At 35.4% G+C, this 27025-nt stretch overlaps 1 protein-coding gene across 1 annotated transcript in view; it reads left to right on the forward strand.

Annotated features, from left to right (window-relative positions):
- LOC119838015 (lateral signaling target protein 2 homolog) overlaps nucleotides 1-27025 on the forward strand; it is a 43131-nt gene that overhangs the window by 10510 nt on the left and 5596 nt on the right. Inside the window, exons 2-11 of the mRNA XM_038363827.1 lie at nucleotides 13256-13396; nucleotides 20928-21065; nucleotides 21583-21773; nucleotides 21988-22135; nucleotides 22800-22905; nucleotides 23479-23634; nucleotides 23970-24069; nucleotides 24327-25727; nucleotides 26265-26369; nucleotides 26966-27022. Coding sequence (XP_038219755.1) covers nucleotides 13256-13396; nucleotides 20928-21065; nucleotides 21583-21773; nucleotides 21988-22135; nucleotides 22800-22905; nucleotides 23479-23634; nucleotides 23970-24069; nucleotides 24327-25727; nucleotides 26265-26369; nucleotides 26966-27022 — 2543 coding nt within the window. The remainder of the gene's footprint in view (nucleotides 1-13255; nucleotides 13397-20927; nucleotides 21066-21582; nucleotides 21774-21987; nucleotides 22136-22799; nucleotides 22906-23478; nucleotides 23635-23969; nucleotides 24070-24326; nucleotides 25728-26264; nucleotides 26370-26965; nucleotides 27023-27025) is intronic.

Below are 27025 nucleotides of genomic sequence, written 5' to 3' on the forward strand. Positions count from 1 at the left end.
TTATCGTTTTAAATCTTTTACTATCTTAACAGATGGAAAACATAAGAAATAAATAAAATAAATTTGCTCAAGTTTTGTTCTTAAACACACTTCAATCATTTCTCTGTCATTTAAAGTATTACAGTGATTTGTGTTTTATATCGATACTAGGAAAAATCTCAAGTAGATATACTATTTCTGATTATTTATTTGTTTACTTTTTTATTCCATTCTACTCAGCTGCGCATTTAACAGCGATCTTGCCTAATATTAAGGGAAGATACGTTCTTAAGTGATGGCCTAGTTAGCTATTATTATTTGAAAAGCCTATTTATTTACTCTGCCCTTGAACAGATAGAAAAAAAAGGGTTTTTGAAGTGTTTGGTCCGCGTTTGACAGAACTTGATCATGAAGGGAAGAAACCCGGTGATTTGTCATGAGGTTCGGTAGTGGAAGGGAGAAAAAATAATATGATAGTGTATAAATAGTCTTTGCGAGCTGTATGCACATTGTAAAATGAGTATATTTAAAAATTATATTATATTTATAACTTATTATCGATTCTGAGGCTACGATAACGACATCATTTTAAATATTCTCGTAAAAAGTGAAACAAAACAGCCAAGCCTTGGGAACAGACATTCACTTATTACGTAAACAATGATACCAAGGCTTTATTATAAAAACCTTTTTTTGTATCTAAACCTGCAAATATATAAGCATTACCTGAAAAAATACGTTTTAATCCCGCCACAAGAGAATCGGTGTGTTTTTCTATGCCATAGTCTCATATAAAATTCGGTAGATAATGTTAACATAATAATAATGGGGACATAATTCAGAAATTCAGAATTTGCAAATGTACTCGATGTAGGTACTTCATAAGTATGTACCAATAAATCGCAATGAATAGAAGAAATTTCAGCTGGACTTACTTAGTCCTATAAATTTAGGTCATTCAATAACAATAAATGTAATTTAAAATCCTACAGCAGCTCAATTGGCCATTGTATGAAGCTTTCTCCGCAGTATTAACGCGTCATTGGTGACAACAAGCCTTTCGATTTCGTTTTGTATATTTTTTTTTGCTGTCAGAACTGGTTTTTCATTGGCGCGCTATTTGTTTTGTTTTGCGCCTGTTGAAGTTGTAGCTGCTAGGAAATGTGAAGCGAAACTAATAAATTTATACTAATGGATCTATTAGAGATTTGTTATGTAAATTTCATTCGTTGTTTGTGTAAATAGAAACCTATTAAATTGTGTCTCTGGGCTTCAAATAAAGTTGATTGTTTTTGTATAGTTTTATTTGAAAATTCTTTTTTTGATATAGACGCTAAGTCTGGAGGAGGTCACAACGTTTCTTTACCTGATCTCTTGTCGGTATTGAAGGTAATATGACGTATTAAATGCGATGATGATAAACGCCCATGCTTACAATTCAATTGTACTGTGACGTGTGAACCTTTTATCGCGTATAAAATATTAAGACGTGACGTAATTTATGGATGGCCCCTTAGGTTAGGATGATGAATTAATTTAAATACTAGACGCTTGTCCCGGCTCCGCCCGGATATCAAAATTGTCCTGTTTTATCCCAAGGGAGCATTTAATCGGTATAAAAAGTATCCTATCACACAAGTCAGCTCATACTCAGTCTCTATACCAAATTTCTTCAAAATCTGTTCAGTAGTGTCAGTGTGATTGTCGGACGAACATTCAATCAAACAAACTTTGGTAGTTACAATATTAGTGTAATTTATTATTTGCATACCTTTATTTTCACCGCCTCCTTGGTACAGTGGTTAACGCGTGAGCGTAGCACTGAAGGGGTCCTAGGTTCGATTCCCGGCGAGGACGCACAAAAAAAATAATCTCTCGGTCTGGCAGGACACAGAACTCAGAAGACTGATCACCTACCTACTTGTCCAAAAAGAAAATCAATCAGTAAAACAGATGTATATCATCTGCCCCATACCCCAGTAGGGGACACGGACACCCATTATTTTTTCATTAGGTTTGAAAGGTAAATATCATTCCACTCCAATTAACTGCACAATATGCAAAAAGCACTGAATACCAATAAATGCATTACTTATTATAAATGTCACAAAATGCAATCATTACTTTAATGGCGGCATAAAATTAAATAACAATTAAGAATCGCTTAAGGCACGTGATTATATTAAGAATGAGAATAATAGAACTGTCCTCTGTGTGTAAGCGAATAATATTTTTAATAACGATCTATAAAATTCAACATTTGCATCGCGAAACATCGTTATTATTATTATTATATGTATCACTCCTAGGGAAGAAACAGGTCCTCTTAACACAGGTATTACCTAGCAAGAGGGCCTGAGCCACAATCCACTGTTACAATAATGTAAAAACCTACTAAATAAAGATTTATTTATTTATTTATTTATTTATTTATTTATTTAAACATTAATATCGAGAAGGCTTACGGGGATGAAAGGTGAAGACATGCAAAACAACCAATTGAAACATAGATCCAAGGCATGTCACCTGCATACCTTATACTTATACTACGTACTTAAAACTTAGTCCAAGAGCCATTCGTGTAGAATGCAGATAAACTATTCAAAAGGGCAAATAGAAACATTTCTTTTTCTATATAGAATATGTATTACTTTTAAATTGGAATGTTGTTATTTTCGGCCTGTATTCTGTATTAAAAGGCGAATCGAGGAAAGTGAAAAAAAACCTCTTAATGGTCTACTTATATTACAATATCTATTGTATCTAGTAACGATTATTTTCCAGCACGTCACAAACGTACACAATTTAATAGGAAACAAAACCTATGCAGTTTTCTTGAGGAAAACACTTCGGATTTTACAATAATCATTTTATAAGAAATAACCGTTAGTGACGCAACGCTTCGGTCACGTAAGAATAATATGGTATTATTAAAGCAGTGTTTTTAAACAATATTAACTGAATAACATGTACAAGTAATCCTTTAAACAGCCTAGTTAATAGGCATTGTTACTTAAGTGTACTAGACTAAGACCAACTAATCGACATAATGTCTGTAAACGAACTATTGTCACAACTAAATACCTGTACCACGAAACATGCAAAGACGGGAATTGTCAAGCCACGGACGACTTTGATAGAAATATTGAATACGAAAGATACCGACAGAATATTCGCTCACTATCGCAGTGTTACTTGGTAACGGTCAGATTGTTTTCATTTTGTATCCGTTTCATTAGCCTTAGATACCAATTAGAACCCAAAATACCCTTTCTTACTGAAACATTATGTGTCTATAATGAAATAAACCGACTCCTATGTCAAAGTACCATTAACCTTCGTCAAAAGGACTTTTGTGTATATATTTATCTCATAACTTTTGCTAGATGAACCGATTTTTATGATTATTTTTTTATTCGAAAGCAAGAGCCTCCGATGTGGTCCTATTTAAATGTTGACTAGTCTTACAATTTGAAAGCAGTTTAGTTTTTTGTTTAAAAATAATTTGCTTATGCACATTATAGGCCCTATGATATAGGGCCTAGTCTAATTCTAAATTTTTATTAAATATATTACTTTTTTATGTATTGATAATTGATTGCACTATTTCGTCAATATTCCACATAATCCTTAACAAGCTGTCCTCAAAAATCAAAAGTGGAAGTACTTTTTTTTTATAATAATAAATATAGCGAGTAATTTAATAATTTAAATATCATGCATAAGTTAGTACACTTTTATGTATAGTAGTAAGTATATATAAATAAGACTCGCGTTCAACATGTAAAAATATACACGCAAACACTCGGCTATTTTAATACGGAAATATATTTATGAATAATAACGGTGAAGTGGAAAATTACACTGTGTATTGGATTTGATAAATAAATATAGCTATCGCAGCTTATCAGTTGACCGACACGTGCTAATATTAAGTAACACATTGTTGTTGGCGTTTTGTGCAAGATGGACAATATTTGTTCGGTATATCTAATATATAAAATTCTCGTGTCACAGTTTTCGTTGCCATACTCCTCCGAAACGGCTTGACCGATTTTGATGAAATTTTTTGTGCTTATCCGGTATGTATGAGAATCGGCCAACATCTATTTTTCATACCCTTAAATGAAAAGAGTAAGGCAGACTAGCGTTTGCTGGGTCAGCTAGTAATGCATAAATATTATACTATTTTTCCACCAGCGGCTTCGCCCGCGCTGTCATTGCCAGTTCCCGGTCCCGTGGGATTTCCAATATGAAAACTGTCCTATGTCCTTTCTCGGATCGCAAACTATCTCTGTACTAAATTTCGTCCAAATCGGATCAATAGTTAAGGGGTAAAGAAGAGACAAACAGACGGACAGGTAGAGTTTCTTTTCGCATTTACGATATAAACATAGTAGGAATATATATCTATATGTAATATTATGTAATAAGACACTTTTTCTTATCCTATCTGTGCATTTAGAGTAAACGATTGAGTAGGTCGTTTCGAATTTTAAAGTGGCAACAACTGTGATAAAAGTATTGTTTTGCAAAAATCCTAGTACGAATTATTTATTAAGTAAATAATAAACAAATATAAAATGCAAATGTCAGCAATAATATATTCGTGTAGTTTGTGTTTTGGTAATTAATAAATGCATCATCTATACTTCTATACTATAATATTATAAAGCTGAAGAGTCTGTTTGTTTGAACGCACTAATCTCAGGAACTACGGGTCCGATTTGAAAAATTCAGTGTTAGATAAACCATTTATTGAGAAAGGTTATAGGCTATATTATATGTACCACAGGCGAAGCAGGGGCGGACCGCTAGTATACGATAAATAAGATAAGTATACCCAATTCTTTCCTCTCGATTAAGTTCATTACCACCTTCGATAGGAAATTCGATCTTGACCTTCCCTTTTTTCGTTTTTCCTACAGTAAATATTTAAAAAATCCTACTAATTATTAATGCGAAAGTTTTTATGTATGTATGGATGCTTGTTACTCTTTCACGCGATATTGCTTATTGCGTAGCTGTATGTAATTTTGTACAGATATAGTCTGGACATAGGCTACTTTTTTTCCTGGTACCACGCGAGTGACGCCGCGGGTTACAGCCAGTACTCTATAGTATCATGTGTTATTTGCATATTATTGCGATCTTTAGGCGTGTTACAATGTTTCAGGTGTAAGCTTGAACTAATTTATTCCCAATGCCACAAATATTTTGTACGTAAATAGTATTTTCATGCAGTCGATACTTTGTTGTGTCGTGTCGGTCATTAGTTTCTTATGATTCGGATTCCGCCAGAGAAGACGCTTTTCGGCTGCATCCATATACATACCGTCGTCTCTGTAAAACTGTTATTATAAATTTTATTTTTATTTCTAAAGTCTATGGTATGCAAGAATAGAAAATCAGATGATAAATTTTTATCGATCAAAATGATTTGAGTAAAAATTATCATTAGGTACCTACTTATTAACAAAAACAAGTGAATAATTTTCTGACGCAGTCAGGTTTTTTTAGTTACGCAATTGTAGATGGTTTTAAACTGCTAGTTCAGCCATGAAGCAAAGAAAATTAATATAAAAATGAGCATGCAGGTAGGTACTAACTTATAAAGTAGTAAGTATTTAATTATGCTACTCGCTGTAAACTAGAGCGAATCCTATAATTATACCCTCGTATCTTTTCACAACATTGGGCGCAGCCCCAGTTTCGACTGTGTGGCGACCCTGAACTTAGAGGCGCCACCGGGACCATTCAGCGCGCCCTTCTAGGAGGTCGCGTGAAGGTTGTCTAGTGACGTCGCTGTGTTTGAAATATTACTTACCCCCGAAATAGGGTTGCCTCTGCATAGTTTTTGAAGTTCGTCTGCTGGTTATATCGTATTGTATTTTGTATTTTGGTGTGAAAAAACTTGATTATGTTGGTCAGGTGTAGAACACACCTGACCAACATAATCAAGTTTTTTGACATCATGTGATGGTCTAATTCGTAAACGACTATGATGCTTAGTATGCTTTTACTGAAATAGTTGATGAATTAATAATAGAACTATGTTGCCAGCAGCAGCAATATAGATACAATACTAAAATATGATTCATATTGGCTCATTAGAACTATTAACACTCGTATCATATCGTTGCTTATAAAGAAGTACAGTTTGAGTGGTAGGTACTTTATTTGTCTAGGTTCTATATAAAATGCAAGTAGCGTTACCACCTTAGGAAAGTACGAACTGTTTGTTTACGTGAATTATTTTTTGAAGAGAAATTTCGTCATCACAATAATAACGAAAGTTCTGTATTATGACTAGGATGATAGGTATACATATTTGTTAACTGAGTATGTACATGTGACAAGTGACAACCCTAACACATGTCCACGTTCTACATTGTGTGTTTATAATTTTTTTTTTGTTAAGTATTGTTTGTCGAAATCGAAGTTTAGTTTCAGTTGAGTTTCAGCAATTTTAACAAGATTTGCGGAATAAACGGTTTTGCCGAGGAAGCTAATAGGGGAAAATGTTATAAAAACATACAGTTTTGCTTTAAATATGCATGCAATTATTGATTAAAGTCTATATACTTATTTGAAACGATAGGTATTAACTAAAGATATTATAGATATTTAATAACGGGTCTTGTTAAAAATCCTCCAACTCGAGTCTTGCATTTTATTAATCGGGTATTTCTTCTTGCCATAAAAACTTTTCGTTATCAAATATCCGCATTGTATCATGCAAACCTAATCGGGCGTTTACCGCCATATTTTTTTTCTTTTTATTATTTCCCCACCGCGGAATTCTGTCGCACCTTAAAAGCATGCACATTCAGGTGGCCGTTGCCTTGTAGGTTTCGCGTGGAATTCCTTCACCCTACGCAAGTGTGAACGACCTGGGACGAAAATTTCAAATCGAAAAGGAGTTTTTGAACTTTGCGGTAAGGAGGTACCTACAAAGTCGTCGCGTGGGGCGCGTGGGCTGTCGTTTATTTGAAGATGTAAATGTATGCGGAGTTGATTGGTGTGTATATATGCGTAATAACTGTAATTATTTTATTGTGTTAACGATAAGTTATTAGAGACATGTTTATTATTGAAATTATGGCCGCTTTGTTCAAATGTTAATTGTGTTATGCTTAATGATTATTTGGGGGTTATTGTAATGCTAGTTTTCCTATCCACGTACACTTCCAATAGTTTATTTCTAAGAGCATACAAAAACTTCATACTTGATACAGTTCAGCATTTTTGACGTGGATGTTCAGACGATGGACTAGGAGGTATTAATAGGGAATCCTAAAATGGTTCGTTACCTATATAGAAAAAACTAGCTATGCCCGAGAACTTTGTTTCGTCATCAAAAACCTTGCATCAATCTTCCATCCCCTATATGGGCCCTATAGGGGTTGGGGTGAGTGAAAAAAATACCCTAATATAAAAATTACTAAATATAAATATAAAATTTCTAAAATGCCCTAAATAAAAATTTAATTGAAATCAGTTGAATGGTATATCTTTTCATTCAAACTTTCATCCATTTAAAAACCCTTCAGGGGTTGATATTGAAAAACATAGCCTATGTCTTATTCTGATGTATAATCTAATCTAATCTAATCTATATTATTGTAAGGTTTAATTAAAATCCATTCAGTATTTTTTACGTGAAAGTGTAACAAACATTCATCCATCTGTATACTTACAAAATTTCGCGCTTATTATATTTGTCAGATATTATGTTCATATTACACTCGAAATGTTACATGCCGTTGCCGTAAAAAAATATGAGATGTCAGATACAGTGCGATGGTCGTGTCATCGTCCAGATTTTTAGGTTCGAGGTTAGAAACCTCACGTGGTATGTGGAAACACTAAAAATGTTGTCGCCGATGTCAAATCGATGTTTTTTGTTTGTCATTGAGGCCAGCGAGGAAATTGTAAGGCTACAATATTTTGATGAATAATGATTCCATTGGTGTTTATTTTGTTAGTGGGTTTCGAAATTTATGCTTTTTGCGAACATGTTAAACATTTCTGTGATTTCATGATATGGTGATATTTAAAGGGGCGTTTAACTTCCTTTATTTAGAAATGTACGTAAACCTATATTAATATTATAAAGCTGAAGAGTTTGTTTATTTGAACGCGCTAATCTCAGAAACTACTGGTCCGTTTTGAAAACTTCTTTAATTTTTAGATAGCCCATTTATTGAGGATGGCTTTAGGCTATATATGTACCACGGGCGTAGCCTGAGCTGACCGCTAGTAGTGGATAATCTTAAATTGGTATCTTAAAGATTAACTTCCATTCAAAACAACAATACTTTAAACAACATATAAAGTATGAATCACCTTTTCTCACCACCAAAGTATTATTAGGAACGAAGACGGATCTATCTTTGTGCAACACTAAGCCTTTTGCGTATATAAATTATAAGGCACTAACTTACAATGTAAGTAGGTGTGATGTAAGATGCAGTAGGTACACCATTTTCTATCTCGTTGGGTCAGTTACGTACAAGGCGCGAAGGATGAATATATGAGGTTAATTACATATGGGTTATATAGGCAGGTAGGTACTGAGAATATGTGCGCACAAGAAGTTGTCCACTTTCTAGTATGTTCGGTAAACGTCCATATGCCAAATTATCTATTAGGGATGATAATGTCCATATTGAATGATAATGATACATGTAATATGTAGGTTTATTATTTGTTTTAAACTCAAACATTTATTTAATCAATAAGACTTCTTATAGAAGCACTTCCGAATCGCCATTTTATACAGTTTTAACACTTACCACCGGTTCGGAAGACAGTTTCCACAAAGAAGAGCCGGCAAGAAACTCTGTAGTTGCTGTTTTAAAATAAATTCAATTTTACATTTTAGTTCTACATAGTACGTAATATGTACATAACAATCTTGTATGTTTCTATGGAATTTTGATTGAGCAACGCGTCAGCCAGTCGGAAAAATGCATCATATATTACTTATTTCATAGATTAGATCTTCATTACGGGAATATTTATTTGAACTGTAAAATCTAAATCTGAAACCTGATTTAAGTACCATCAGACACATTTAGTGTCAACTCGTTAGACATTCTCTCCCAATCGGTCTGAATTTAATACCACATTTAGAATCACAATTATATGGCATTTATAACATTATTTTTTATGATATGAGTGTAATTGTTTTTAATAACCCTCAACATGAGCTATAAGTAACGCATAATGTTTTTGTTAAAAATGTTAATTACATTTACGCCCTTATATTTAACGTATTTCCAAGGTGTGGATGTTTTATGACGTTCTATGTATGAATGTTCTCTGATGTGCGTGTTTTTCCAAATCTAGATTCTAGCTACACGGACTTAAACCTAATTTGTAGGCATGGCTATGATAACATTCCGTGCTGCGGTCAAATAATTAATTTGTCTTATTTTAATATATTCAGTAGGTACATTACATACATCCTAGTACAATATGTTTAATATTACCTACTAGGTACATCTAAGCGGATAATTCAGTTATTCCAACTATTCGCAACCTACGAGTAACTACGAATCGAATGTCTATAATGGTGGGTACGCACGTACGTACATGCTCATCGAGCAAGATCCATCTAACAAAGCCTTTCTGCATACATTTCCCACCTTAAGCCTACACGTAAGGACGGTTCCTTGAGTTTGTTGAGCATAGCCTACTACGATTACTGCAGGGGATACATAACTATGAATTCAAATCAAACATTTAGTTGCACACGCACGCCCTTCGCAAAAACTATAAACCAAGACTGCCATATTTGACTTCGCGATTACACGTATATAAACTATTTGGTTTCGTATATCGGACAAGTATTATGAAAGCGCTTGAATCATGTTCGAAACGAGCATTTGTTTCCTTTTCCTCACACTTTCCAGTTCATTCTTACTTTCCAGACGTCAATTCTATTATCCCTAACCCCTTTAAAAGCGGGAAGCGCATTCGCATAGGCACTACCTCTGCGAATGTTCATGGGCGGTGGTGATCACTTACCATTGGGCGAACCACTAGCTCAGTTACTCGGTAAGACATAAAAAATGCCTTTAGAATTACATTTTATCGAGCACGTATGTACCTAACATACTATAAGCGAAAATAAGAAAAGTTCTAATTTAAACTAATCCACAAGTCCTAATCAAATCTACTCGTGCATTATAAACTACGTTGTAATTAAATCGGCTCACATTAATTATCGAGGCAGTTGTTTGTTTATGTGCATACTTTTCTTTAACTCGTATTTGGATGAAGCCAACTAGATTATTACCATTTTTGGAGTGGTAATGTCGACTTCTTTCCAGTAGGTACCGTGCATGTGAACATTTAAAAATACAATTCAATTTATATATATATATACTTATCTATTTTTAGAACGTGAACGTCAAAGCAGATAAAATTTTTAAAGTATTCTTGATATGAGAGTGTTAGTGACTACAAGTGTCTAGTCATTTTGAATACGCACGAGTTCAAAATGGTTTAAAGAATCTATGAAGAAATAGAATAAAATAATATGGGCATAGGTACTATCGAGTATACGTGACCGAGTAGACATTGATAAGAATAATGTTTAACATATAAAACTTAGGAAATTGTATTTTCTATAATTGCTTAACATACAATCAGAGTCATTACATTTTGACTGTGTTTCGATGATTGAAATATGTTTGTGTTTATTTTTGATTTCAAAATGAATAAGAAACTTATGCCCATATCAACACATTTGTTAATGCTTATAAAGTTTATACAATGTATTAAAATCATTAAATCGTATGCATAAACACGAAACAGTCATAAAATGTATTCATGTATAACGTGTAGGTCTGCGTCGACGCATTTGTTATTTTGCTCAGCAATAATAATTCGTAATGTGTTCGTACTAGTGATGTTAATGCCAAAGAAAAACAAGCGGATTTCATATATGTAGGTAGGTAGGTAGGTATTTTTACTTACAGGATTAGTGCATTTATTTCAAATTTCTACATAATTATACAATTGCATTTAAAACTGAGGCGTGTTCCAGCAAAGCTGTAATTAAACTTCAAGGATACGTTTATGAATTGTACATAAATAATAATAATGAATAAACGCGGCATGTGCAACCATCTACAGATGTTGTTATTGCGTCAAAGAGCTGCAGCAGGTGTTCCTTGAACCCGCTGGCCTTTAAAACTACGCTGCACGTTGCCTACGTATAGCCCTATTCAGTGGTTTTTTTTTTAATCCTGAAATTTGAGAAAACATTGCCCTCAGCTGATAAACAAGCCGGTTTGGCCAGTTTTGTGGACATCGTCGAGGGATATGGACGTGAAGGAGGCGCTTTTTGTTTATCTCCTGTGCAAGAGCATACGGAAAGTAATGCGATTTTTATGTTCCGTGTTTGTGTGCGTATTTGCGGCTTGATGATGCAGCCGCGTGCTTGTGTGTGTTTGTGTGTCAGGAGGTGTATCTGTGTGAAGGAGTAAACAAACTGGCTAACGTTCTTCCTTGAATAGTAACTTACTTTCACTCTTTATGCTAAGTCACGATCATGATGTAGGTGCGAATAAACCACTTGCAATGGAATTTTCTCTTTTGAAATTGGTTCTGCATAGCTTTATTTGATAGCCGATTTAAGGTTTTATGCTTGTACTTACCGTGTAGGTATACGACCTAGATTTATTTCGTATTTAAAGTTTGTCAGCTGTGTTTGAATAGATTTTGACGTTTTAATTAAAATTGAATACAACATCGAACAAAGAAAAAGTGTTGTTTTGATAATATAATTGGCGAAACATCAAACAACGAAACGGTAATATATACAATATAAAATTATGTTTAATTATTCAGTTAAGATTTACTCAAAAGAATTATGGGTTCTTGTGTTTTTCCATTATTTATAGGTTAGTAGCGTCCACTAAGGTTTTGTCCTTCTGGAATTATATACCTATCTTCCGACGTAGAATTCAAAATCGGCGAAGTAAAATTTTGCTATGTACAACCAAAGAAATAAAAACCAAGTCTTCCTCTCCATTGTACCGTTTTTCTTTCTTTTTTAAGTCGGAAAATTTGCAAATATACCCACGATCCCCAGGTAAAGAGCCATGGGTTATGTCGAAATCCCACCGACTAAAATCCCACCGTGTTCCGTCGCGCTGTTTTGTGAGGAACTACTCCATACTACCTACATATTCCCATAGATGATTTTTCCTAAACCTAAGTCGTCATTAAAAATTTACAGGGCAGACAAACGAGGACTTAAATGTCAAATAAAGAGTCATTCAACTTCCAGGCCGCTGCGTAGAACCCTACACGTGCACACGGCTTATTTCACTCGACTAAGAATCCGTATTAGGTACTCATTCGTAATGAAATTAATTAATTATAAATGTCAGAAATAGAGTAGTTATGTGTTTGCTCGATGAACGTATGTAATAGGTGATTGATATACTGCTCGAAATAAACTAAAGTCCATTATATGAGTAGGCAGGCTCCTTTCGGTAGAAGCGATCTTCCGAATCGATGGTAATTTAAAAAAGTACTACTAATAAACATTTATAAATGTTTATATGAATAATAGTTTTTACGAGTTTGAGTTTGACTTTTAAGTGTTTTGAGCATTGTGTTACGTTTGGGGTGGATACTTTTCGAGTGTCATTTAAAAAATACAATCTTAGCCTATGTTTCAATACCCAAATGGGTATTTTCTCTTTTGAGTATTAATTGTAGTTTTATGACTATTTCGAAACATTGTGAAAAATGATCGTAAATTACCTACTTATCTTGCACAATGAATTTATTAAGGATAATAGCGATGCGGACTGCGTTTTTTTTGTATTACTTCTTACGCAGAGGCAAACCTGTTGGTGCGTCACGTAGTGTAAGCAATACAGCACTCATATTATTTACAATAACCTATAGTTGCCTGCGTTGCCAGCCGCTAAAAGCATTGTAACTCAGAAGTTCAACTATGTAGTTGGTACTGGTTTAAATAAATAAATATTTTGTCTGATACTAGAGCTGACTAACTAGACTAGAATGAGCATGGATAGTACGGTTGGATCGGAACGATACATTTTTCCTCAAGTCCGTTTCGAATTCTGTAACAGAAGTCAATATAGCTATTACCAACTCTGTAACCAGCATATGCTGGCGAAATATTGATGAAATGGAACCATTTCCCTAGTTGTCTTTCCTCTCGAAGCTGCATTATTCTCAATACTACAGCTATAAGCTTTAACAGTAGTGTTTCTTCTTCCAGAGGGACGACCGTTCACTGCTGGCTCAGTTCTTCTTTGCGGACGATGCCTTGAATATGATAGCAGCGGAGTTGGACTCATTCGATGGACGCAAAGACCCTGATAGGTGTTCCACGCTCGTCAATCAGTTGCGACACGCACAGGTAAGGTTATATATGTATATATAGGAGTATGTATGTGTATGTAGGTGTCAGCTGTTGCCCGTTGTTTCGCCCGTGTGGTGAAAGAAAATTTCTACGGGAATAAGTTATTTCACTGCGGTAAAAACTATAAGTATAAGTGTGTATACTATACTCGTACGTCATTGTCCTAACGATCTTTATGGACATAAATCAAACCATAAATCGCCCTGTTGCGACATGAAAGAAAGATAAACGAACAAACGCATTTTCATATATGTATATATAAAATTCTCGTGTCACAGTTTTCGTTGCCATACTCCTCCGAAACGGCTTGACCAATTTTGATGAAATTTTTTGTGCTTATCCGGTATCTATGAGAATCGGCCAACATCTATTTTTCATCCCCTTAAATGATAAGAGTAAGGCAGAACAGCGTTTGCCGGGTGCAGCTAGTATATGTATAATATTATCTAAGGATGAGTTTCCGTTCCGTCCTTAGGACGGAAACTTATGTAGTACGAATCGGAGCCATATCGGAATGTTTAGACTTATAATCGATTAATTAATTTACTATGCTCAAAATAAATAAAAAACAAATGTAATTGAGTACGTTTATATTGAAATTAGACTAGGAATAACTTGTAAACTTTAGATTTATGTATCGATACAAATTTCGAAAATTTCCTATTATATAAGTGTGTGTGTAGTCTTCTTTCATTTGTAAGTTTTATATTGTTGTCATCTTACATATTACAAGTCTATGGTTTTTCATAGCAATATCTAACCATTTTAAGTACATAATCAGAATGTCAATGCGTCAAGTCAAGCAGACGAAATTCTCTCTCTATTAATATGATTAGGCACATTATACTAACTGCGTCCGTATTCATCATCATCAGCCCATATATGTTCCCACTGCTGGGACATAGGCCTCCTATGAGGGTTCAGGCCATAATCCACCACGCTGGCCAAGTGCGGGTTGGCAAATGTCACATGTCGTCGAACTTTTAATTCTTGGACATGCCGGTTCCCTCACGATGTTTTCCTTCACCGTTTAAGCAGTGGTGATGTTATCCACATGCGCAGATAAATTGAAAAATCAATTTATTTCCTGCACGCTCGCCCGGTCTCGAACCCCGACTTATCGATTTTGAAGTCCGAGGTTCTCACCACTGAGCCACCACTGCTTTTTTGCGTCCATATTATATATAAATAATGTATATTATTATTTTTCGCTGAAAACGTAGCAAGCGCATTATCTTGAGCACGTGATTCATATTACTGTTATACGGGCGTGAAATCAAATTTTTAACTTTAAATTTAGAATGACGAATTTCGAAATAAAATTTGTCATTCTAATTGTATTTTTTTTTATAATTTGAGGTTGTTGTTGGCCATTGTTCTTTTAGCGGTAGTGTGATGAATATACATTTACATGAGTAAGAAAAATATACATTCTAATAATAAAACATGGTTTATACTGTACCACCGACTTATCTTTGAAATGTCGAAAAATTTTAACTAAGGATGATGAAGTGTCATTTTTGCCTACTTACTTCAAGTGCTTAAGTTTATTATTCTAAATTATCGTTTAAATTTACTAAAAGTTATTAAAAATATACCCGAATTCTTAAGATCAGGTACATACAGGAGTGTGTTGCCTAGAGTTAGAACCATCTCAACCATCTCAATAGGTACAAAAGTATTCTATTATATATACAGTGGTCTTTGTAGGTTGTTCTCGGCTTTTATCAACACCCTCATAGTTACTCTCGTTGCTTCGAAGCGCTCTTGACCTGACGTTTTTGGATAACGTCCCCGATTTTTAGACTTACATTCGTCTAGGTCACCCTCTTCTAACCAGCGATGTTTTGTTATTTTAATGCAACTGTATGTATTTTAGTTCCTGCTATGATTTCTCAAAAGGAAAGGATATTTTGCTTCACTAAATAGCTTTCTCTGTCTGTCCCTATGTATGTATAAATCTTTAAAACTACGCAATGGATTATGATGTTTTTTTTTTTATAGATTCAGTGATTCAAGAGGAAACTACTCCGAATTTAACGCGTGCCGAATTTAAAACCGCGGAAGCCTAATGCTTGTTTAATTACAATTGTAACAGTTTTAATTCATCGACAATCAATCTACGCGAATATATTATGTTTTCAACCGCCTTAAAGAAAGAGGAGGGTATAAATTCGACTGTATTAACATAAATTTTGACTGAATAAACCGATTTTTATGATTATTTTACATTTGAAAGTTGGTCTCTTTTTCATTTGATCTAGCTCTGACAATTTAAAGGCTAATATTATAAATGGGAAAGTTTGTGAGGATGGATGTATGTACGTGTATGTTTGATACTATTTCGCGCAAAAACTGCTTAACCGATTGCAATGAAATTTGGTACGTAGACAACTGGACAACTGGAATAACTTATAGGCAACTTTTTATCCCGATATTCCTACGGGATATGGACTTACGCGGGTAAAACCGCGGGGAGGAGCTAGTTTTGGTATAATTTGGCGGTTAGCACTTTCATCATATTATATATCAGGTATACCATGCATTAATTATACCTGCATACAAATTTTAAAATAAAAATACGAAGAGTTTTTAAATTTTAAAAAATATGTAAATTCCGTTATGTACCAACGGAAACCTCAACTATTATTACTTACAAACAAATTGTAACAATATTTGTATTCTATATGTGCTATTAATATTTGCATAGATTCAGACAGAATTAGCGCCAAATCCAGAAAATTCTGCGCCAACACAAATTTCGTGAGCAAATACCTAGTTTTTGTATGAATACGTGTGCAATACGGCCTATATTATCGGATTAACTCGCGTCGCACCTTGAATGTGTGCTTGTGTGTGTGTTACACATTGGAGGTCGTGATAATGTAACAATGGTAAACGTTGCGTACGATCTCGTAGCTCAGCAGTTTTTGTACATTTATTGTCTATAGTCTATACTGTCTTTACTAATATTATAAAGAGGAAAGATTTGATTTTTTGTTCGTTGGAAATGAATAGGCTCCGAAACCAAGGGACCGATTTAAAAAAAATTTCACCGTTGGCAAGCTACACTAGTCCCGAGTGACATAGGCTATGTTTCATTTTCAAAAAAAAATATGCTAAAATTATGCTATGACGATTCAAAAGTGCTTCCTTAAGAAGTCTAATTGACTAAATAAATGTTTGAGTTTGAGTTTGGTTGTAATAATCCGTGACGTTAGGACGGAAGGAAAAGGAAGGATCTACCTACGTACTCAAGCTATTAGTATATATACAAATATTAGTTGTTTATTTACCAAAAGTCACACGCCATGCAAGCCACATGCACTTTTTTAATATTTGCAATCGCACTTAAGAAAGCCATTGCTTAAAACCGGTTTTTTCTCAATTTTTGCATAAATGAGTACCTTGCCCTCGATGCGGATTATTGTGTTGTGTTTAATACGTTTATATTTAACAGGATTTCCTCGTGGATATGAGTATTTATTGTGCCGAACGTTAAAAATGTTTCAAGTATGAAGTAATATTTATTTGAATAATAATTATTATACAAAAAGTATGTACCGCCTTCAAATTGTCAGAAATGAACAAGTTTTAATGGGACCATACGGGAGGTATCAGCCTTTAAATAAAAATGGATTATGATTTGTAATAATATAGACATATACTTACAAATGTAGACTTTACCTAGATTACATACCATTGTATATGTAATAAACTTGTTATTTATATAGTGCTTTAAATATTAGGGCAATGATTTATTATTTCTATGTAATATCATACAAATAGGTATTAAATGGTATATAGTCCATATTAATTATGATATCAATAAAATTATTCCGATTTTTGTATCAATATTCGTAATCAAAATAAAAGCAATGCTTATAATGAGGGTTGTCGCAATTCCTGCTCACTAACAGGCGGACTGACAGACAAGAGTCGTCATGTGTTCTATATCATGCATATAAATACGTTATTTCAATTTAATTACGATGTCAATTCAAATATCTCTGTTGTATTTTAAGGTCCGATTTTGTATAAGGAAAATCCCTGAGGCAATAAAGAAATTGTATTTATATTTTAGCGATAAAAATCACATATTTCCTCAACATATAATTTAGATTTATTACGGAGCTTAACGTTTATAACGAATTGAGTATCCTAATAGATCATTATGATGCTACATTTGTAAAAAACAAAACAGGATCTTATGCGTAAGGAAGCGCGAGGATTGTAATAACCAAATATGTACTAAATTGAATAAAGGAAGATTTCATATTGGCAAATCAATGACAAAAGTAGTGGAGTATTTTGTGTAGCAAACTGTCTCTGCCAATCAATGGTAATTGGTCGCATTCTTGTAGACCATGGGAGGGTGTTAAAAGACAATCTTGAAGAACGTAGAAAGACATACTCTGAGACATCTTAGAAATGTTGTGTACGATAAAGCAATTATGTCAATATCTTTACAGATTTTATTGACGTTTTTAGTCATTCAATATTACTTAATTTGAAGTCTATTGAAAGAATAATATGTGGAAAAAAAGAAATCCCTAATTGTACAAATACAGTTTTATTCTGCTCGATCAAAATCTATAGTTATAACTAGTTCTCATCATAAAAGGATTGCGTTATTTTTACACTAAAATTTATTTGCGAGTAGGTACTTGCGTGTTTCGCGAAAAAGTCAGCATTATCAAAGGTTTCTTTAAAAAAACCCATACAAAAATAAAGGTCAAGAAAATAGAGGTCAAGTTAAATAATATGAAACGCATTAATTGGTTTGTACGCAGACTTTCATAAACCGGCTCTGATATATGTTATTACATAGTCTGTAAATATATTCTCTTGTATAGACGCATTTTTTGATGATATTTGTTTGTATTTTCAAATTTCTAGAAAGCACACACTTTTTAGCTTTACGGTTTAAATTAATACTTGAACTATGTCATACGAATTATGCCACAATACTATATAAATATATGTGATATGTCATCATCGCGAAAACCACCCAAAATTGATGAGTTTATTGAATTCAATTCAACCTCACAAACATCAAAAAGCACAAAGATACATATCTACATAGTTGATACAAGGCTATGTTGCGACTGTTGCTTTAAAACAGTTTTTTAAACCGCCGCAGTAAATGGACACGGAACAACAGGGTAATCAATGCGTTCAGGTTCGATCGTTTATTGCTTTTAATTATATACCAGTTAATTCATTACAAGGAGCACACTCATCGACGTAATTACTGTGATAAATGCGATACCGTCGAAACTGACTCATAAGTGTCTACTGTTAAGCGTTGTTTACACTGCATCTAAATTAATGGTTTTATCGCTGAATCAAATGAAGATAACGATGTGGTTCGTGTGTTGCTATGCAATTTTTCACGCTGCATTGTTTATTTGGTGTTACGTCGATCAATTCTTAAGTAATATTTGATATATCTTACATAGCGACTTAATTGATGGGTGTTATAAGCGTATCTGGGATTAGTGCCTAGACTAGTTGGTTTTATATAATAATGTAAAATACGTAGCTTACGAAAGGCATTTTCTGTGAAGGAAGGTGTTCTATAACAGTCATTCACTATGATAAAAACTTTTTTATAATATAAGAAATATAATATGTACTTATGTTGAAAATTTTTCACCAACCTTTCGTAGCCAATGTTTGCTTAAGCATAAATTATAGCTAAAAAAATTACCTGTTTAATGCAATAATCGCTATGTAAGATGATATACCTAGCTAACATTTATCCGTTGTATAAAGTCGTAATGTACTCACACTGCGCAGTGACAGACGGACACTCGATAGTGTGCACTGGACCTTGTCGCGTGCGACGCGAGCGCTTCGAGCCGGCGGTGTGCACGCGACCGATTGCGTCGCTACGGTGATAAGTGTGTTTGTGTTGTTCTATGGTTGTGTATGTAGTAGTGGATATAGGTAGCGAGATATTTAAAATACTGCGTAGTGGGTAGTATTCGATTGGAATTCTTTCACGTTATTTAAAAATTGTGTTGTTTTGATAGGAGTGACAGCTGTTTAAGAATAAAAAGCTGTCAAACAATACACAACCGTGTATTAACAATACTAATAAACTATAACATATATGATTAATATTACTACGGCGTGTTGCTTTTTTTTTAGTCGTACTATACGCGTTAAATAAAATTACACGCAATAGGACTAACCTTGTGAATAACGTTTGTTTTTGTATCGAGCATCTATTTATTCAAACCATTATACTTACAATAAAAAAATCACTCAAAACAAATCTGTAACATTCGATTTTATATACAAGGCAAACCACACATGAGCACCGTTAATTATAACGATGGAGTCGTCAATAGATCCCGTCTACAATTTCACTCTGGCCGCTGGCGTCACCACATTGCTGCGGCACTAATATGCAACGTTGTAAAACGTCTGTAACCCGACGCGTCGCGGTCGGCGAGCCGGAGCGGTGTCACTCGCACAGCACAATGGGTGTCACGTGACGGGGTAACGTGACACACGCCGACGTGACTTACTTGCGTGAAATTATCCGAGGTTGGTGACGACTGACGACTGACGACTGACGACTCCAGTGGGGTTCGCGACTGATGTGTTTCAGAGTTTGTTGATCAATACGATGATAGAATCGTTACGATTGCTAGGAGTTATGTATGTTCGTGGATAGGAACAGGGTACGAGGGGGGTGGTATATGTTACGACTTATTATTCTTCCCCGTACTACTGTGCTGTGGAGTTTTGTCGATAAATCCACTATATGCCAGTACCATAACTCATCACCCTGTACCCGGAGGCCGTGTAACATACATGCATATTCATATCCATAAAGAAGGGGGCCAATATGGGATTTTAGATACTTAAAGACTAAACAATGAAATATTTAAAAACAACAATAGGAATGGATTGTGCTTTGGCATGCACATGTCTTTTCACCTACCTACAAGTAGATTCTAAGGTATGTGGATCGTCGACGAGTTTTGTTGCGTAGCGGAGAAACATCTGCCCGTTTATCTTAGATGTTTTTGATTCTAGGTTAATCAATTCAACTAAAATGACACTTAGAACAGGTCCAAGTTATGCCACCTGTCCCTTAGTACGTGTACTAATATTTAAAAGAATCTTCGCGTCTATGCTTTTATAGATCTGATTGTTTTTGTTTGGAGTTATTAGTTTAACGTCATCTGCCATATCGCTGTTACTGCATGTTATAATAAACGCTCGTCCCCGCTACGCCCGGATATCAAGATTCCTGTTTTATCCCAACTCTCTTTAAAAAATAACTGATCTCTTTTACCACACTATTATATATATATTAGATGGATTTGAGTTATTTAACGAAATTCGTAAAAAGAACAGGGTATAAATTCATGGAACATTTTTTATTTAGGACTTTAGAGGAATTATATATAAACTTTGTTTATTGTTAATGTTGCATAAAAACTCTTCAAGAAACGAAAGAAAAGGTACCTCCGTAGTCATATAATAATCAACACTCATTACGTTTCAGGATCGTGTATTGAACATCACAAGCCAGATTATGGACCAAGTGCTGGGAGACGAGCGCGTGGCGCGCGGCTTCCGTGTCAAATTCCCAGAGGACGTCCTGCAGGATAATCTTGCGGGGCAACTCTGGTTTGGCGCAGAGGTGAGATTGGAATCATTTTGAACTTAGAATGAGACAGTGCTTAATTCATACACGTTAGAAAAAGTTGGGAGTATTCTAAAAAGTTTAAGTGTAAGGCTTAAATATGCGTTAGGTTTTAATGGGTCGGGAATGAGTTTTATTTTGTGAGGAAAAATCATTAAGGCATGCCACACTTTGGAGAATGTTTTAGTCGAAAAAGTGTACACTAAGTTAAGTTTTATAGCATTGAAATATTTTGTAAATGAGAAATTTTGAAAGAATAGAAAAACGCTTGGCACGGTTTGGCAAAAATCGCGGGTTCGAATCCCGCCTCGTGATCAAATTTTTTCTATTTTTCCAAAATTTCTCACATCTCATCTGTTCTGATTATAATAACACATACATAATAGTCGAATGTCTCGATTTTATGTTTATACTAATGCAACTTGAAAATCATGCTAATGAAAAAGTATTTACAATTACACTAAGAAAACAGTCTTGATTCCCGCTGCTAAAAACCATCCGATACACCTTCCAGTGCCTAGCCGCCGGATCATCAATACTGAACCGCGAAGAGGAGTCGGCCGCGATGCGCCCTCTCGCCAAGGCGCTCACGCGCAGCCTCGAGACGGTGCGCTCGTTGCTACGCGAACAGTGCCTCAGGCCGCGAGGGCTCGCCCTGCAGGACCATGACGATATGCTGCACGAGAGCTTGCGGATATTCGATAGGTTTGTATTTGTGAGGATAAGTAAATAGCTATCGGCATCAGGTCAACGAAATTTTTACTTTAGAGTGTAATATCAGTCATCACTATATAGTGATAGCAGCTCTCCGCGGTTTCACGGTAGAAGGTTTATATGTATAAGACGTCTATAAAACTACGAGTTTCAGTCTGAGTTTGTGTTTGAGTATGTGTTTGAGTTGGAGTTTCTGTACTTCCAGACTGTTCGCCGAGTTCGAGCTGTGCTACGTGAGCGCGATGGTGAACGTGAAGACGCCGCACGAGTTCGAAGCGCAGCAGCTGATATGCGTGCTGTTCTCCGAGAGCTTGAGGCGGGCGCTCAAGCACAATCTGCTGACGCAGGAGCAGGTCTGTTTGTTTGTTTGTTTGTTTATATCAGAGCGAGCAAGTGTGTCTGATGGTAAATGATCACCACCGCCCACGAACATTCACAGGGGTAGTGTCTCTGCGAATGCGCTGCCCACTTTTAAAGGGTGAGGGATAAGAAAGGATTGAACATAGACAAATTACAAAAATAGAAAAATACAAAAGCTTCCTCTTTATTTGGAGACATTATTTATGAATTTTTATTTATTAACTCTTTAAAAAAAATTTTAAAAAAAGGAAAAATTACAAATAACATGGGCTAAAAGAAAAAACGAGTACAATTTGTTGGGTGGCCTTATCACTTAGAAATGATCTCTTCCAGCCAACTGAGGCAAAAGGTAAAAAGCATAATGAAAGTATAGGAGGGACGAGAAACAAATAACAAGTATTTAAAGCAAGATACATTTAAATAGAAAACATACATCTCTACTTATATTATAAAGCTGAAGAGTTTGTTTGTTTGTTTCAATGCACTAATCTCAGGAACTACTGGTCCGATTTGAAAAATTCTTTTAGTGTTAGATAGCCCGTTTATTGAGGATGGCCATAGGCTATATATTATATACCACGGTCGAAGCTGGGGCGGACGGCTAGTAAAACATATAGATATTAGTGTAGATTTGACTTATTTTCATTTATGTTTCAGGTGGACTCATACGATCCCGCGTTGATGTTCGCAGTGCCCCGCCTAGCCATAGTTAGCGGTTTGCTGATATATTCCAGTGGACCGCTGTCTATCGATAAACCGCCTGGTAAATGATTTTAATACACCCTTATGACTAACGTTGTCTTTGAGTATAGAAAATAAAGAGATTAAATTCGTTTATGACAAATAAAAAGAATGAAATTAATAAATAGCGTTTCAAATCCGCTAATAAGTCTTGAATTGTATAAAAATTGTATGAAACTCGATTAAAATCAAATACTCTTGTGTTAAGAAAACATGTCTTGACCATCAGTTTATTGATGTATATCAATAGAAGTATTTCTATTATGATTCGAAGTTGAGTGGAAATTATTATCAGAATCGATTTATTTTTATGAATATTTTAGACAGTTTAAACAAAACCAATATCCGCAATCATTTGTATATTTTGTACATATTTACATTTTCAAAAACATGTGTCGGATGTGTTCCATCCATTCTACTTGTATCTTAACTTATTCTTTTTACCCATATGTCTTTTTTATGCGTGTTTATTTACCTATCTTTTCATAGGTCTAATAAAATACTTTCTTTAACTGAAGATTTGTAGCATATGTACCACCCATACTCGGTCACTTATTAGCCACTTGTAACATTGTCGCGTCTGTTGCCCCCGCAGAGGAAATGTCGGACATGTTCCGGCCGTTCCGCACGCTGCTGCACAAGATCCGCTCGCTGCTGTGGACGCTGGAGCGGCGCGAGCTGGCCGCGCTCGAGCGGCTGCTCTGCACCAGCGGGGACCTCGCCGCGCTCGCCGCGCTCGACCTGCCGCCCGGTGAGTGATCCAGCGTGTTCATGTGTGTTCCAACATGTTCCAACTTGTTCCAACTTGTTCCAGAGCGTTCCAGCGTATTCCAGTGTCAATGTGTTATTCCATTATGCGTATTCCAGTGTGTTTCAGCGTGCTCCAGTGTGTTCCAGCGTATTCCAGCCACGCGGAACAATATTTACTCTACTGTTTTTTTTTATGCTATAATTTGCATAGGAGCTGGTCGGTCGCCTGATGGTATGCTTTAGTGTTGTACACTCATAGGTACATGTTCGATTAATTCGCCAACTCTTTTTAGAAATAATTTGTATTTACTATTTAATTAATTCTTATCATTTCAGTGGAAGACTCATCAGCCGATTCGTGTTATCCGGATATTGGTGAATTTGTATCGAAATTCTACGCGGATCACGCTCATTGTAAAGAATTATACACACAGAAGTAAGTTCAATGTGCTTTTATTAGACAAATCACTAGAGCTTGAACAAATTTTAAACAATTTGATAAAGGTTTGAGCTTGGTTCATATTATTGTGAAAAAAGATTGTTTTGGCTGAAAGGCATTACAGAAATGTTAAATTGGGTTAATAATAATCCATATTGTTCAAAGGCAAAATTATTTTTCCATCATAAATTTATAGAACATTAAAAAACGTCATTATTGTTACCACCAATTCTAAAAGTCAAACGAAATTTCAGTTCCAGCGAACCGACAATAACAGACGCTGACTACTTGCCAGACAATATAGAAGTAATGACACCGATCATAGATGGACTCAGGCGTCTCAACGAGGACATAGACGACGCCTCCGAGCACGACGACAGAGACAAACACACAGACACAGCAAGCACAGACACGTTCCAAACGAACGAGAGCATAGACAGAAGTAGGAAAATCAGCAGAGCCGAAACTGACCTGTCCTCACTGAGGAATCTCTCAACCAACGGCCTCATGATGTTCGATCCGCTCGTCATCAACGCCGTCGCAGCGTCCACGTCGAACGAGACGCCCAGACAGATACCGGACCAGGAACTAGTCACGTCGCTAAACGAACAAGTCACAGAAATAGCCGATCGTCTATCCTCGATAGTTAGCGAAGTCGACATTCTGGACCAGATGCATTCCTACTCTACCAACGATGTGCCCACCCTGACCGAAAGTTCCGAGGATTTCTTCCCGGGGCCCAGGAATGAGCAATTGAGCTGCATGCCCTCCACTAGTCACGGGTATTTGATCCCGAACGCGATCAGCCAAGAGCCGGTAGTACTGGCCTCGCTCTCGCAGAACAACTCCGCTGTCTTCAACCAAGACGACGCAAGCGAAATAGGAAACAATGATCTCCCACTCATAATACCAGACAATATAGACGCTGAAATTGTAAATAGTAACATTTCTCTAGCTAACGTTAATCTAAGTTCACTATTGCTCACTAACGAAGAATTTAGACAGATAATAGACAACGACAGTAGAAGCGAGGACAATACGAGCTTTCATTCCGCCAAAATGGACAACGATGAACGCGTTAAATTCATGCTAGGTTATGACAGCGACCACGAGTCGCCTGCCGATTCCGGAGTTAGCACGGAAAACACTAGCTTAGATAGATCTCCCGATACCGACCAGAATAAAATCAAAGACAATCATTTTATGGAACAAAACAGGGTATTAAACAGTGAGGTGGATAAGGACGCGAAAAGTAATCTAGAAAGTTCTTTCGATATATCCGGAGAGGTGACTGTAAATATTAATTATAAGGAGCAGGATAATCAGAAGAACGAGGCTGGCTCATCACAAATAGTTATAGATAGGCTTAACGGCGAGAGTTCCAATGAGAATAATACACAGGAAGAATTTAGGACGATAGAGGAAGTTATCACTGAGTTGAGGAGACAAAGACTGTCTGATATGAATATAACGTCGATAGAAGAGCGGACAGAGACGCCGAACTCGTCGCAGACTAGTGTCAGAAAGAAAAGGAAGAGTGGGGGGAAGAGTAAGAAGAAAAAATGGTCGCCCAGTATGGTGATACTGGACAATAGGACAACGCAAGCGCAGAATAGCCCGCTAAGGTTGAATTTGGACCATTTCGTTGACGAGAGGTGAGTTTTACTTTTATTAATAGTTTGGGAGCTAATAATGTGACAATATTTTTTATCTAACATTGTATCATATTGAATAAAGTTCAATATGATACAAATTTAGGCTCTAAAGGGCTTTTTATACATTTTGTATAAATATTCTGCTTTATTATAATTGTTTAAATATATTTACCTGAAAATAGCAACGAATTCTTGTAAGTTCGATGATTAAATGAATATAATAAGTTAGTAAGTTATTTTTTCTTGCATAATGCAAAGAAGTCCTCAATTTTTTTTATACTAGGCTTGAAGTTCAGAATTATTATTTTGTTCCATATTACATGTATATAACCTAGATTTCCTAGTCGAAGGAAAATCTAGACAGACCCGTATAAAAACCACTTTCTGTTAGACTTGCGGGACAAAATCTATCCCATGTTCTTTCTCGGGTTTCAAACTATTTCAGTGCAAAATTTCATTCAAATTCGTTGAGCCATTCTTGGATTTTATATAGTGTAACTAAAAAACCTTTATATATATAGAAATAAATATTTCCAGCGGTACGTCGTGCGGCACGTCTGAGTGTGCGGACGACGAGCAGATTGCGTTGGCGCTACAAGCTCAAGAGTTAGCCGCGAGGCATCAGGCCAGAGCGAAATTCAAGTGAGTCCTCATCAGTGTCTTAAAGCGTAATCTTAATATAAATAACGTGTCACTTTGTTTGTCCGCGATGGACTCCCAAACTACTCGTTCGATTTTAAATAAATTCGCACACTACTGTTTGATAGGATATATATATATATATATATATATATATATATATATATATATATATATATAGGATTAATATTTCTTTGTGTGTGAATAGAGCAAGGGCTTGTTTCTATTTTTATAGTTTTTTAACCGATTTCAAAACAGTTCTTTGTTCTGTATTTTTTATGTTTGTTATAAATGACGACTGATGATGACCGATTTTGATGGTTCTTTTTTAATTGATAGCTGACACTCGTTTTGTCCCATTTAAATTTGGCTTAGTTCTGACTATATGAAAGCAGTTGAGTTTTTTTACTAAAATAATGATAGTATTTTCTTGTGTTTGGTTTCACGCGAGTATTATACATTTAGAAATGTCGGGTTAATAATATAATGAATAAATCGCGTTTAAAATCCGTTGAAAAGTTTTTAAATTCTAAAATAATGATCTATACGAATATTTATAATATGTTCTGTGGAATATTACACATCGTATCGCGTTTCAGATCGAGCGAGGACCTCATCCACCGGCTGTTCGTGTGCATCGCGGGCGTGGCCGACCAGCT

Source organism: Zerene cesonia, chromosome 29 (genome assembly GCF_012273895.1).
Source record: "Zerene cesonia ecotype Mississippi chromosome 29, Zerene_cesonia_1.1, whole genome shotgun sequence".
Classification (NCBI taxonomy): domain Eukaryota; kingdom Metazoa; phylum Arthropoda; class Insecta; order Lepidoptera; family Pieridae; genus Zerene; species Zerene cesonia.